Source organism: Syngnathus scovelli, chromosome 9 (genome assembly GCF_024217435.2).
Source record: "Syngnathus scovelli strain Florida chromosome 9, RoL_Ssco_1.2, whole genome shotgun sequence".
Lineage (NCBI taxonomy): Eukaryota > Metazoa > Chordata > Actinopteri > Syngnathiformes > Syngnathidae > Syngnathus > Syngnathus scovelli.
In genome coordinates, this window is record NC_090855.1 from 8,250,662 (window position 1) to 8,264,964 (window position 14,303).

A 14,303-nucleotide genomic window follows, 5' to 3' on the forward strand; every position below is an offset into this window, starting at 1 on the left:
CTGCTTGTGTACAGTATGAATTATTTGTATCTGAGCATTTTACTCATTCAGCTCCAAGCACAGCTCCAGGATTTTTTTTCACTCCTAGGGCGATAGGGAGACTTGACAAATAGATAAAGGAGCTGAGGAAGTAACTTGGAAATATATTTTAGAATATGAAATAATATGCTGGAGAGGCTTAACTTGGACCAACACAGATTTCTCATCGAATGATAGTACCTAGTGTAGTGCCATCCCTGAACTACATATATAGACCAATACAAATGTCCCTCTGTTCGTCTTTGATTAATAAGTACCACTAGGCTAAACATAATCCACATGAAGAAAAACAAAAAACAATTAACATAGTTCTTTTGTTTAATCCACTTTGCATGACAGACATCTGAAGTAACAATGTTGCAAAACCACAATGTCGAGTTTGACTCTTTCTAAAATCACACCTTTTACAGTGTACTTCAGATTTAACAAGTAGTTGAAGGCTGGACTACATATACTGACCAAAAACGACCACGGCATTTTCAGTCTTTTTCACTGAATGTTTTTGTCAAACACGGTTTCTCCACGGTGAGATGATATACTCAGACGGCACTAAATTTTCTGTTATTTCCACTGAGAACTGACACGAAGATTATTGCACGCAGCTACAGAGAAGAGGAGAAAAGGTTGCAAAACTTCAAGTTGAATACTTTCCATGGAAAGATATGGGCATTGAGAACAAATCACTTGAATAAACTGAAAATTAGGCTATCTGTTAGCATGAATGTATTTTTTTTTTTGTAGTTATCCACACAAATGATGTCTTTAAAACATATTAAAACCACCTGACTTAAACGGGTGCAATTCTATCCCTGAATTAAAATTAATTTAAAAACATAATAATCAGTTTCAGTTTTGTTTTTTTCAGAGATAAAACAGACATGACTTGTTTTCAGAATGCGAGTACATCATTGCCCACTTGTACACCCTGGTCTGATTTTTGACAGTTACAGATTTTACAGAATTGTATATAAGCATGTTTTACTTTGCATTTTGACACCACTTTTACACATACTACTGTGTGGCTGCTGCAAAAAAGAACTTTCCTACAAAGAATTGATAATATGTAAAAAAATAAATACATACTATAAAATATCTAAAACAAAGTATTCAAGATGATTGTTTGAAATGCATTCATTTATATCCCACTTTTTCTCCTAAGGTTACTGGTGTTTATGAGCTTATCACAGCTGGCTTTGGGGCTAGATGATCAGCAGACACTCACAAGGCACATAAATAACTATGAAAACCCATTCTCACCTATGGACAATTTAGATTTTCTATTTAACTTACTCTGCCCTGCATATACGGAGGCCAGAGTACACCCGAAAAACATGCAAACTCCACACAGAAAGACCGAATCTGAGATTCAAACTCAGAACTCTGGGCCGGCCCCTAGATCAATGTGCTGCCTTCATATTATATAGTGTTAGTTTTTTTTTGTTTGTTTGTTTGTTTGTTTGTTTTTTTAAACATATGAGCTGCAGTAAGTTTTTTTTTTTTTTTTAAACATATGAGCTGCAGTCACAAAGCAATTTTCTATAAAGCATCAAATAAAGAAAACATCTAAAACAAAACGTTCTTTGTTATAACTGCATGAAATTCATGGTCAGTAGCCTAAATTTCCAGTTCATCACTCTACAATTGCAAAACACATCCAAATTGCCATGGAAAGTGTTTCTAATTTCCCACAACCCTGTGTCCCACATGATGGAAGTTGATAGGGCTTTAACGCCAGATGCTTCGGTACGTGGGCCAGTGCCCAAAGGACCACCCTCAGTGTATTGACTCATTCAGACTGTGCTCACTGGGTGAACTCCGGCTCATGTTTGACAAGCTGGCCATAAGAGACTTGACTTTGTGCGCATAATAGTTCCTCAAATTGACCGAGGGCACCTCTTTGATACCTTCGTCAAAGTCACAGCTTCGCATTGCGATCTCCAGCTGTTTTTGTCTCTTGTAAAACTGGGAGAATTTATTAAAAATGAGTGTGATCGGAAGCACTACAACTAAGATTCCCGCCAGGATGCAGGCCGAGGCTGTCAGCTTGCCCGCAATGGACAAGGGTACCACGTCTCCGTAGCCCACGGTGGTCATGCTCACCGTGGCCCACCACCAGCACGCTGGGATGGTGGACAGGTCCTCGCTGTCTTCTTTCTCGACCGTGTATGCCATGACAGAGAAGAAAGACACTCCGACCGCGAGATAGAGAAGCAGCAGGCCAACCTCCTTGTAGCTGTTTCTCAAGGTGGCCCCCAGGGAGCGCAGCCCGGTCGAGTGGCGTGCCAACTTCAGAATGCGGAAAATCCTCATGAGCCTCAGCACTTGAGCAACGCGGCCTAGGTTGGCCAGCGCCGGGCTGCTCTCCACCACCAGGTTGATGACGAGCGTCAAGTAAAAGGGAAGTATGGACACCAAGTCGATCACGTTCAACGGGAGTTCGAAGAAGTGCACAAGGTCCGGGGCCACTGCGAACCTGGCCACCAGCTCCAGTGTGAACCAGGCGATGCCTAAGTGTTCCACGATCTCAAAGCGCAGGTCTTCCTTGGGCTGCCCCTCAGCGTCTAAGAGGCTGAACTCGCTCATGCTGTTCATGCACATAGTGGCAATGGAGCCAAGCACCACCAGGATGGAGAAGATGCTGATCACGCGGCTGGCCACAGAGTAGCCTGGGTTGTCCAATATCAACCAAATGCGCCTGCGGATGCTCCCCAGCGGCTGCTTGTCAAATTTAGTGGCGTCATTGTAAAACTCCAACAGCTCGTCGAACGAGGAAGTGGTGCTTCCTTCGTCACTCCTGTCCTCCCACTCTTCCCGGTCTTGATTCATTTTCCGACAGTGGTAGGAGCCACTGCAGCAAGAGTCGAGAAAGAACTCGTTAATGCCCCAGTACTCGATCTCCTGGCTAAAAGAGAAGATGCACAGCTCGGCCATGACATGCAGCCGGCCCGTGTTGTAGAAATTCAACACGTAGGGGAAAAGTGTGGGGTTCCTGTCAAAGTAAAACTCTTTTTCTGCGTCATCATAGTCGTCGCACAGCTCCAATATGGACTCCTTGGACCGGCATTGGAGAAGACGCGCCAGCCGTGTCTCCGGAAACCGAGACAGCGTGTCTGTGTGGAGACGCTTCTTGAAGCCACCCACGTTGATGCGGATAGCGGCATTGTCCCCCGCGGGACCCCTGCCACCAGGTTCCCTCAGGGCCTGACCCGTCATATCTGAGCATGCACACAAAGAAAAATCCAAGAAAAAAAGTCTCAATAGAAACATTGATGTAAGTGAACTATTTGCTGGCTTGTGCTTTGTAATTAACCATCATCTATTTACGGTACAACCACGTGTTCCCCTCACACGTATTGACAAGAATTAGAAGCAAACATTGAAACAAAGAACTTACCGCAATCGGCTCACCAAATCCCGACAGATGATTCCACTGATGGCATCCTGTCAATTTGTGGCCAAGTTGTCCCCCTAGATTGCACAAATGAACATGTATTTCCTGGAAAACTGCAGGCGCGTCTCAGTCACGTTGATTGGGATGAACTCTTCCAAAGGGGAGTGATGCCAAATGTGAAGATGCAGCCATACAAAAACAAATGACACTCCTTTCTCAAATAGGCAAGAAAATAGTCCGTCTGTGCTTGCAGCATCACAGCCTCGGATAGGTCTGGGCTATGAGCGCATGCAGGCAGACACACGCCCTGACAACTGCTTTTGTTTGAACAGGGGGATTCCTCTCTCTGGCTCGCTCTATTCCATCCCCCTCGCTCTTGCTTTCTCACTCTCACTCACTCTGGCTTTCTCTCTCTCTCTCTCTCTCTCTCTCTCTCTCTCTCTCTCTCTCTCTCTCTCTCTCTCTCTCTCTCTCTCCAACATCTCGTTTCTATCTGTTGCTGCGCAGCAACACGTAGCTCTCCCACTGCACCGCCCACCTCCCTCCACTTTCAACAACACGGTGATGAGAGGACATCGGCTCTTTTAAGAGGAGTCACCACTGACCAGGTAGTAAACATATAGACAGTGGGGCAGGCATCTTAGTAAATCCAACCATTATCATAAAAGAGAAAAAGCAAGCAAAGAGAGCAGACACATTTGTCACATGCAATGGCCACGGTCAAAAGAACAAGATGGGAAAGCTACAGCTTGAGGGCCTTAAATGCCCTCCAAGAGCATTTGTGATTGCTAGACAACAATTGACTCAGAGCTTTTTTTCATTCCGTGACCAAGCTAGTAACTCAATTCATAATTTATCAGCATCTTAATATGTCACATCTGTGAGGTATTTGGATTGTCAGTTTAGACAGATTTGTTTGCAATATTTGAAAGATATGCATTTTGTGTACATAAAAAAATGCTTAGATCTTCGAGCTCAGGTATTTATGAAACGTTTTGCATTTATATTTTTGTTGGCCCTGTGACTGGCTGGAAACAAGTCCAGCCTGCAGCGTTCCTCTACTCCAAAATCAGATGGAATAGGCTTCCAGCTAACCCACCACTCTGATGAGTAGAAGCAAGTCGATGTGTTGCTCCACCCATGTTGACTGGAGGGTAGCCTCCCTCTGCTTTTGAGAGAGCAATGTGTCATGACTGTTGCTGCAGAGTACTCCTGCTGGAGACTCTCATGCGCCGCTGGGAGTATTCGATGCTCTTGTAGGAAATATATGGTGAGATGTGAAAGTGCTTGAGTAGAAGAAACTGCGGAGGCAGTTCAAGGCTACTGGCAGGGTAAGCTTTGATGGGCATTGACACAAGATATCCGGCATGAGAGTTTGGTGAGGCCATGGAAAATTCTGGTCCACCGTCTGGCGTCACAAAAGGAAGCCGTGCATCATTGATGTTATGTGTAGCGGAGACTGAATACTGTTAACCTCAACTCAGGATGTTGTGAGTCGATGGGGAGAATAGACTTGCTCAATTCCAGCGATGTGCCTTCCTATTTGGAAGCAGTTTTTGGACTCTGAGGCTGGCTAGCCTCTTGCTACAGTTGAAGTCGCAGCTCTCAAAATTCTGGATAATGTGGGGCTGTCCTGGTGACCCGCCCCTGGAACATTGTGTGGACATTGGGGAGAGCCCAAGACTTGGGAAGACTATGGTGGCCGTCTGGAGGGTGTGTTCCAACTATAGGAATATCATAAGTCATAAGTCACATATATTTCCAGTGAGTGTAGAACTCTGCCAAGACTGCCTTTTTGTCACAGAGTCTGTTCATTACCTTTACTGACAGAATTTCTAGATGCAATCGAGGGATTCAGGCGTCCAATTTGGTGACCTCGGTATTATGTCCTTGTCTTTTGCAGATAGATGTAGTTCAGATCTGACGTAGTGGTTCTCCAAAAGGTTACTGGTTTAGAGATCCTGTCCAAAGCAGAGGTGTTTTTATCTTGCGACCTTGTTTACGAGAGAGGGATGAATGAAGCAGGAGATCGAAAGGCTGATTGGTTACAGCATCAGCAGTCAGGTATTTCCGCTTAAACCACTGCCCCGTCAACCAGACCCCAGATTAGTGGGGTAATAAAATGGATGGATGGTTTCTTAAATGACAGATGAAACATGCACTAAAAGCAGTCAGGGTAATGTATTCAAAGCACTTTACCATGTCAGTGATAACAAGAAATCCCTCACAGAAGTAGTTACATAATACTTTTAATGAAACACAAACACCAGATTGTCTTATGTGAATGTCATAGAGTATAGAGGATATACTGTATTAAATAAAGGTCACTGTGTAATAAAGTCACAGCAAGCATTTTGTACTATGCTCAGTGCTTTGTCACTGTTAATAAGAAGTATGGCTCAGAGGTTTATAGTCACTTGAATATACATAATATTAGGCGGTATAACTATTCTATTTTGTGCTTTAAAGTCATTATTGAGTAGACACTGATGGATTATAATAACTCTCCACGATTGAAGGCAATGATGACAAACCTGCCCTTAAGGAAAGCTTTGAGAAATTCAGATGCTGGTCAGAGCACTACCATAATTAAGATCCCACCGAAACTAGGCATCATCTTAAAGTCTGAAGAGAAACGTTAAATTGTGTTGGGAAACAAATGAAACAATAACAAATATGCAAATAAATGTTGCTAATCATTTATAATGGTACATTTCCTCAAAATTTTCAGGGATGTGACTAATTTCCGTAATGCAAACCCTCTAATACAACTTCTTATTTTTATTTTATTTTTTTTAATTGCCCACCAAGGGTGAAAAAATTTTAAATTGATAAAAGGATTACTTTCAACTTGCATTTATTTAAATCTATGGACCATTCTATACAACATTACCAATTAGTGTGCATTTGGCAGTTTGTCGGTAGCACTGCTGCTTCTCACCAAGGACGTTTTAATTTCAAATCTGGCTTTGGGTTTTACTAAATCAGATGGGACTGGCTCCAGTCCTTTCCAAGAAGGTTTGGCGGTGGTATGGAACTTGAATGGATGGTATTTGATGCTATTGTAAGGCTCTAGAGAATCACATTATCCTCTCACTGACAGTTTGGAGGTATTTCCAAGCTTAACAACAGCCTTGAAACCACTCTTAACCGCAATGTTGGAGGATAGCAGATTTTCTCTATTAATCCCCTTCACTCATAGGATTCATCTGTGGTTGTGTGGGAATGTTTCTTATTGAGTGTTTAGGGTATTATCATCCTCGCGGTGTTTACCTCAAATTCTATATGATGCTGATTAAATGTTGCGTACTATATATCCAATTGTAGTGCATGGCGATGCAGCCTAATCCCCTTGTAGGCAGCAACACGTCTTTACTGCTGCATTTCTGAATGCTTTTAAAAGGTCACAACATTCAAAACCGAATTCTTAAATGATAGCTGGATGAGATTATTTAAATTGTGTTTTCCTTAATGCAATATCTGAGAGCACACCGAGGAAAGTGGAATCTATTGTTGCCTCACACACGTACAGTTTGCTGGATAGAAATTGGATCACATGCCAAATGAAGTGCCAATTTTAGATCCATTCATTCTGACACTGGATTTGTATTGATCTGCTCAAATGTTTGAGTGAACTGTCTTGGCAGGTCACAATTCATCTTCACCAATAAAAATACAATCAAAAACATAATACAAAACCCCAACAAGGAGCTGGCAATCAAAATTTTCTTAATCAGCTAAAGGGAAAATTATCTTTTAAAAATAAACAAACCACATTTTACAGTTGTTATGTCAAATATATTTTAATGGGATTAGAGAATTTCTCCCTATTTGATCTGACTCCAATAAGTTGTGCATTTTCACACATGGACACACGAGCAAGGATGGAAGGCGATCTAGAATTAAGTGCCTATTCACTGTGGCCAACTTTACATCATCCAATAGTGGAGATCTAGCAGTTCCTTTTAAATGGACTTTGCGCACCGATCTCCTGCATCTAAATGACCTGAAGACCGTGCAGCTCTCTCTGGACCACTTCAATTGGCTGAGTCGGCGGCGTTCCCTCAGACAATAGCACACAATGCCGCAAACACTGTTTTCTACCTGCGCTTTATAGTCTAGGAAATAACCAAAAGAAAAGAAGGTTCGCCTAGACGCATAATGAATGAATGAATGTCGTAAATTTGAATGCATTGAATTAACAGGATAGAAATCAGTAGTTTTTGTTTTTTTTCCTCAACCAGGTACAAAATATGGGTGCACTCGCATCACGCCGAGCATGCGTGCTCAACCAAAAACGAAATGCCTGTGCACCCGCTCGACATTTCCACGGGGGACACGGTGCACTTTGCCTCTTTGAAAAAACTCATTCTCAGGTGTCAGAATGAATTTCCCAACACACCCTATATTTGCTTGTCTTCTTTGTGAGACTATCCTGCCTAACATGATTTGTCTTCACTTCACAGGAGAAGAGCTAAAGCCAAATGAACAAAACTTCTTTCTTCAATGTGCACAGACAAATAGTCAGCAGCAGCAGATTTTTTTCCTCAACCAGGTAGAAACTATATTGATTGTCGTCTCATTTGTGGTATTTTCCTCCTCAATATCACTTTCGTCACTTGACAGGAGAAGAGCTAAAGTTGATTGAGCCGAATTTGGTTCTTCGATGAACTCATCACTCAGGTCTTCATCATATAATGGTAAAACAGTGCTTGGAGAGTGCTCATGAAATGGTACAGATGGGGTAGGTAAGAAAGGAGTGAAGAAAGGAGAAAGCAGGCAGATTTCTCTCACTGCGACATGTGTGATTGTTTTAAGCAATTCCGGTTGAAAACCAGGATTGGTATTTGCTTGCTCATCCAATGGGAAAAGTTGACTCACTTTATCCTTGATAGACAGGACTACATTGTCTCTCATGAGCTTGGAAAAGTGGATATAGATATTCATGGAAAATGGTAAGGAGATAAAATCCAGGACAGCCTGCGTCACCCCGACAGCCATTTTGCTGAGATACAGGGATGGCATGCTAAAATGGGGTTTTGGTGGAGAGAACCAGAAGCCCTGCAGGACCTTTGGAAGCACCTCTATCACTATCTCATACAGTGTCCAGATCTTGGCACAGGTAGCATCCTGCTGCTTCAAATTCCCCGCCAACTGCTGAGCTTTGTTGATAATCTCAGGATGTCTGGGGGTGATAATCATAAAATAGTGTATTAGTATGTTTACTGCACAAATGATGTGCTTGAACAGATAATGAATGTGCATCAAGAGACACTGACTTTAACTGAGGAGGGACCATCTCAGGAGAGTCCAGGAGCCTCCTTGCTTCAAACTCAATGTCTCGCATCCTCATGCTGGTGTTCACCTCAAATGTCTGAAAAGAGAAGATTGCAGAATGATCTAAACATTCTGTTAACTGCATAGACTACCAATGTTTTTCAAGCTTGTATAATCTTACCAATTTGGCATATGCCTCAAAACATTCTTCAACTTCAAACTCCCAAAGCCTGCAAATGCAGGAACATGTTTTTTGGTTTCTTTATTACAATGAATCATGTCAACATGGGTAAAGTTTAGGTGCCATCTAACTTACTTTATTTTGAGAGATTTATTGGTCTCTTCCACCAGAAGTTCAGTCATTGTTTCAGTAGTTACCTCAGGTGGGATTAGGTTGTTCTGTTGAAGTCTCAAAAGTTCTGTCAACAGTCCAATCTAATGGGGAGAAAAAAACAAAACACCTTCTTTTTTTGGTGACTTAACTTGTCACAATTTCATATTAGAATTGAGATGTTGATTTTGTGTCTTACCTGCATCATATAAGTTTGGAAGTTCCAACAAGTCGTTAGAGCATTTCTATATGCAGAAGAGTCAAAAAACATCTATAAAGTAAGGTTAAAAAGATGTCATGTTGTTGTTGTTGTATTTTAACCCGGGTGTGAAAATACACTGGTGGAGGGTTTAAAGTCAAACAGCGGTGGACAGTGGTAGTGTTGTTTTTCTGCAGCTGATGAGAAGGATATATACATAGTGGGTCGTTGAAAGACATGTTATGACTATTTGTGCTTTTGCAGCAAAAAAAGAAAAAGTTTTGATTATCTAGCTCTCAAAGAGGCCTTACACCCTTTGGATTTAAATTCCATTACACAGCTGGGGCACTTTGATGGTCGTATTACAATAATTGATGGCTGGTGGTGATCTGGAGAAACCTTAATCCTAAAATATATTGGACACTCCTCGGCCATGACTCTCTTTGAAAATTAGGATTATAAATCAGTTCCCAACTCGGCAGAGTGCAGCTCAACCTGTTGTTTGCCTTAACTGAGGCCTTTGTCAATTTTGGGGAGATGATCTCATTTTGCTTTACGCATGAACTCGGGCATGGACGTGGTTTTTCTGGAGACATTTTAAATGTTGTTGGATTGTTTTAACTGAAGTGCCATATCAATGTGTTGTGGCAATTTGATATACAGTATGGTCTGGCAATGAAATTGGTTCTAAATTGTGTACCAATGTAGGATAGGAAGGTGTGTTCCAGCAAAAAGCCTTTTAGGGAATTTATGACTACAGTGGAACCTTGATTTAACTGATGAGAGGCGAGTGGTGGTCCGTTCAAGCCCATTATGCGTTAAATTGAAGCAATTTTGTCCATCCATCCATCCATCCATTTTCTGAACCGCTTAGTCCCCACGGGGGTCGCGGGCGTGCTGGAGCCTATCCCAGCCGTCATCGGGCAGTAGGCGGGGGACACCCTGAACCGGTTGCCAGCCAATCGCAGGGCACACAGAGACAAACAACCATTCGCACTCGCACTCACACCTAGGGACAATTTGGAGTGGTCAATCGGCCTACCAAGCATGTTTTTGGGATGTGGGAGGAAACCGGAGTGCCCGGAGAAAACCCACGTGGGCTCGGGGAGAACATGCAAACTCCGCACAGGGAGGGCCGGAGGTGGAATTGAACCCGCACCCTCCTAACTGTGAGGCGGACGTGCTACCCAGTGCGCCACCGAGCCGCCCTGAAGCAATTTTGTGTCCAAGAAAAAAAAAACATGACTAAAAATAGCCTTGTGCATTTTCACTGCATAAAAACACACAGTACAGTTCAAATTTATTGCAAAATAAATATTTTTTAAAAAAAGCTTGAAAGTGAATTTTTAAAATACTTATCTTACCTCACCTTGCTGGTGCTGGGAGAAATAATGCCATGCAGCAGGTCACATTTCTGAATCATATGAGGTTAGCGTGCTTCCTTTTTCACCTCTGGATGCCATAGTCAATGGAGACAAACTGGAAAAAATGTGTTCCAGTCTCTTTGCGCCACAGCATCAGTAAACAACAGACAACAATTATACAAAGGGCCAATTTGTATGCACTGATCTCTATTTTCTCTCCTTTAAAAAATCCGTTAACTCAAGGTTCCTCTGTATGCCTACATGGGCTCACAAGGTAATGCCACTAAGTAAAAGTGTGAAATGGACTTGTAGTCCTTGGTGGATGAAAGAAATTTGTTTAGCCATGTGTTTTGTGGAGCAGGCTGGCCCATGGGGTCCTGGGCTAATAGAGGGTGAGGAAGTCCGCTGCTTGATCCCATGAGAACAAAACTGGGCTCCAAGGGGTCTGTTTTATTTATCTGGTTATGTTTGAGATGATCATGGGCAAGGAACTAGTCGGGGATTTTGGGATTACATCTTGCTATTAGTTAGTGGGCTTTCTGAGCATAATCTTCCGTGACATGATAGTTTTCTTGGCTAAAACGTCCCTAGAAATTGCCCTAGTTTTAGAAATTCCTGGAGGATACTTTGGGAGGCTTTAAGGGGAAAGTTAAACGAGGCATACTTCCAATCTGTTGCCACTATCTGGAAAGGTGCCACATGAATAAAAAAGCAAGAGAGTCCAGCACAAAGTGAGCAACATACCATGATGGGTCTATAGACACCTATACTTCCATCTATAAAATCCATTGATACTTTTCTGCGATATGGCTCAAAGAGTAAGGTCAGGTTCAAAATAGAGAAATGAATTGACTATTTCATCATGCAATGTAGATTTCATTCTTCTCAAAGGCATTTAATCATAAAGCTGCTTTATAATAGTCACATCACATTTCTCCATGACATCACAACTCTCACTCTGTATCCCTCACTTAGATTTCAGTTGGGGGGTTTGTATGATGAGCACAGGTACATCATTAAAAGTACTCATCATTTTTTAATTATTTTGCAGTAATTATGAATCATCCACCAGTGTGTCGCAATTACTTTGGGGCGATACCAGGATGTAGGGCATGTAAATTAAATCTATATAAAGATGATTAGGATTTACAGTAAGTCTGATCACTCTAATTGCTTCCCTCAGCTTTTACATTTCATACTGCTATGCTGTATTGTATCCTTCATTTAGTATTTTACTTTTTATTATTATTATTTTTAAGGTGCACAAATTATAACTCATAACACAATAGTGAAAAGAAAATAATAATCTGTGTGCTTTTCACCATGTCCTGAACACACAGGAGCAGTCTTGTATAATAGAATGCAGAGAAAGATTAGGAGGAGATAAAAATGTCAGATTGAGGATGAGACCAAGAGGAGAGAAAATGAAGTTTTCCTTTCCTTCAAAATCAGAGGCGTAGGCTCGACAAAGAGTGCGTAGGAGTCTTTTTACGTCGACTACATTTGCTGCTCCTGAGCTTTTCTCCACAAAACCTCACTCTTTCCCTTGCTTGCTTTTGTCAACTCCACATTATTCAGCCTGTTATTGCTACCATTTAAACGCTGCCTCACTGTTGTTCCACTCTTAAGCATTTCCTCATGTTTACCCACCAACATTGTTCTCAGTCAGGAAGGTCACAGAACAGTCATATTTGGAACCCTTTATTTGGTGTGATGTCAAGCTGTCTCCATAGCCACAGGGAAACTGTCACTGCCCAAATGCATAATAAAATCTGCCAGTCAACGCTCACTCTGATCGTCCACCAACACCAATTTATTAACCTGGAGCATCTTGAGAGAATATTAAAAACTGTAAATAAAAAGGGGAATATGTTTGGTCATGTCAGTTTGACAAGTGAAATGAAGGAGCCTGTGCTCTTAGGGTCACTCTTTGCTATCACACCACAACAATCCCATCAAATGGGTGTTGGTTATTAAAGCAAAGGGAGCCAGCAGACTCAGAACTCTGAAGAGCACAAAGAATAATCTTTTTTTTAAAAGAAAGACAATAATGAGTGGCAGATTCACACTGATTTGCGAAGGGCAGTGAACGTAACAAAGGATTACAACTACAAGTACACTTTACAGAAACTAAATATAATCTGCATCTGTAGATCCACCCATAACACCTAATGTGTTTTCTGTTCACAGGCCATCAGGAGCTGTTAATGTTGAGAGGATGAAGCTTCCATAATAGCATGGCTAACACCAGCAAATCAAAAAAAAGCACAGAAATAAAGCTGCATCACTGAGTGAGCTCATGAAAGGGCACGCCGTATTTTTTCATTTTATCTCTTTGACCAGAGAACAGAGCTGCAGCTGGACGCATGACATGGTTTCATGGGCAGCGCTTGTTTAGATGAGCCTTTCTCTTTCACCCATTCAGCTGCAGATGAGCTTCCCAAAATGGAAGGGCCGATGAGGACTCAGACACTGAAAAACCTGTTGATTGTAAGTGAGAACATTAGAAGCCCATCTAGAGTGTCAGGTGGCTGATTGTGGTCTTATTACAGGATGAACTGAAAATGCATCACAATTAAAGCGACATATTTATAATTTCCTCTCATTTACTTTATAACTGTACCTGTGAGATGTTTCCAAAAGAAGTAGGGGGATTTTTAAAGCATCGCTGAAAAGAACTCATCCATCATGTTCTCCAGAAGGAACAACAATTTACACCCACAATCACATGTCATATGGACAATTTAGTGTTCACTTACCCTTCCATGCAGGCTTTCAGGCACCTGTGCAAACCAGTCCTTTACCGCGCCAACTGCAAATGAATAATTGAATGAAATGTTCAATCTGTTAATAATGTTTTTTAATCCAGCATGTTATTATATACAGAGATTGCAATATTGTTTTTGTTTTTCCATTTTCCTCTAATGAAGTACAGTGAGTGCTATTCTTAAAACTGCCAATAATGTTATGATACAGTTACAATTAGATATAGCTTTCAGGGATAAAATCTCATATTTTTTTCATGACCAGTTAGGCCGCTACTGTATTGTAATGTTGGTCATTATGGTGGTGCTTGATGAGGCACTTTTTTTTGTCTTTTTTTTAAATCGTGTTTGGTTGGAAGCACAAAACGGAACTAATTTCAATGTCTCCTCCCCTTTTTACTGTTTGCTTTTATAAACGTGATAAACGTGATAAACGTTTGTCACCTTGGAGATGCCCAGTAGGTGGCAACATCTGTAACTGCAACTGTCATAATAAACTATTATTTTAATTATTAACTGTGCATATGAACAACCAATTTTTATTTATTATTTTTATTTTCTCCAATTTTAAACATTTTGCTGTATCAAAGCACATCCACAAGGTCTCCAAATAACCGATTTAAAAATAAATATTTAAAGTTACTTTGCAATTTACACAATAGTAAACTATGAATAATCAATCTAGTTTTTCATATATTGATTAATAGCGATCTAACCTACACAGTCGAGTAACAGCCGCACTTGGGTTATGGGGCATTCACTGACACTCCGAATTACGCTCATCGTGTTCAAGTGCTACGCTTCTCCCTAGAAACGCCGGACTACTACTGCAACTTTTTGGAGGGCTTATGGTGAGGTTAAATGTGTCTAAATACAATATTAGTGGCCATTTCATTCTTCGCCCAAAAATGTGAGGTAATTAGCATTAGTTGATGGA

At 41.3% G+C, this 14,303-nt stretch overlaps 2 protein-coding genes and 2 long non-coding RNA genes across 7 annotated transcripts; 1 reads left to right on the forward strand and 3 right to left on the reverse strand.

The window, feature by feature from the left end:
• Window positions 1-339: 339 nt before the first annotated feature.
• Window positions 340-3,827, reverse strand: LOC125974921 (potassium voltage-gated channel subfamily S member 2). Its single transcript, XM_049729864.2, has 2 exons — window positions 3,434-3,827; window positions 340-3,254 (listed from the first exon to the last, which is right to left on the reverse strand). Exon 2 carries the CDS (start codon window positions 3,250-3,252, stop codon window positions 1,813-1,815), a length of 1,440 nt encoding a protein of 479 aa, XP_049585821.1. The 5' UTR covers window positions 3,253-3,254; window positions 3,434-3,827; the 3' UTR covers window positions 340-1,812.
• A 12-nt stretch (window positions 3,828-3,839) lies between these two features.
• LOC125974931 (uncharacterized) lies at window positions 3,840-12,917 on the forward strand. Of its 2 annotated transcripts, XR_011087349.1 has the most exons (4): window positions 3,840-4,038; window positions 7,675-7,806; window positions 7,897-7,985; window positions 12,792-12,917. It is a non-coding gene; the product is annotated as an uncharacterized lncRNA (long non-coding RNA). The 2 variants fall into 2 exon arrangements; XR_011087348.1 differs by lacking the exons at window positions 3,840-4,038; window positions 7,675-7,806; window positions 7,897-7,985 and adding exons at window positions 11,449-11,752; window positions 11,942-12,073 and having other exon boundaries at window positions 12,792-12,916.
• Window positions 7,232-11,540, reverse strand: LOC125974926 (uncharacterized). Of its 3 annotated transcripts, none has more exons than XM_049729876.2 (6): window positions 11,346-11,540; window positions 9,238-9,309; window positions 9,024-9,142; window positions 8,889-8,937; window positions 8,710-8,804; window positions 7,232-8,615 (listed from the first exon to the last, which is right to left on the reverse strand). In XM_049729876.2, the coding sequence occupies exons 1-6, from the start codon at window positions 11,388-11,390 to the stop codon at window positions 7,955-7,957; spliced, it is 1,041 nt and encodes a 346-aa protein (XP_049585833.1). In that variant the 5' UTR covers window positions 11,391-11,540; the 3' UTR covers window positions 7,232-7,954. The 3 variants fall into 3 exon arrangements, with proteins under 3 accessions (XP_049585833.1, XP_049585832.1, XP_049585834.1); XM_049729875.2 differs by lacking the exon at window positions 11,346-11,540 and adding an exon at window positions 10,607-11,038; XM_049729877.2 differs by lacking the exon at window positions 11,346-11,540 and adding an exon at window positions 10,602-11,038.
• LOC125974932 (uncharacterized) lies at window positions 12,287-14,206 on the reverse strand. The gene is made up of 2 exons (XR_007483788.2): window positions 13,361-14,206; window positions 12,287-13,082 (listed from the first exon to the last, which is right to left on the reverse strand). It is a non-coding gene; the product is annotated as an uncharacterized lncRNA (long non-coding RNA).
• Between the last annotated feature and the right edge of the window lie 97 nt (window positions 14,207-14,303).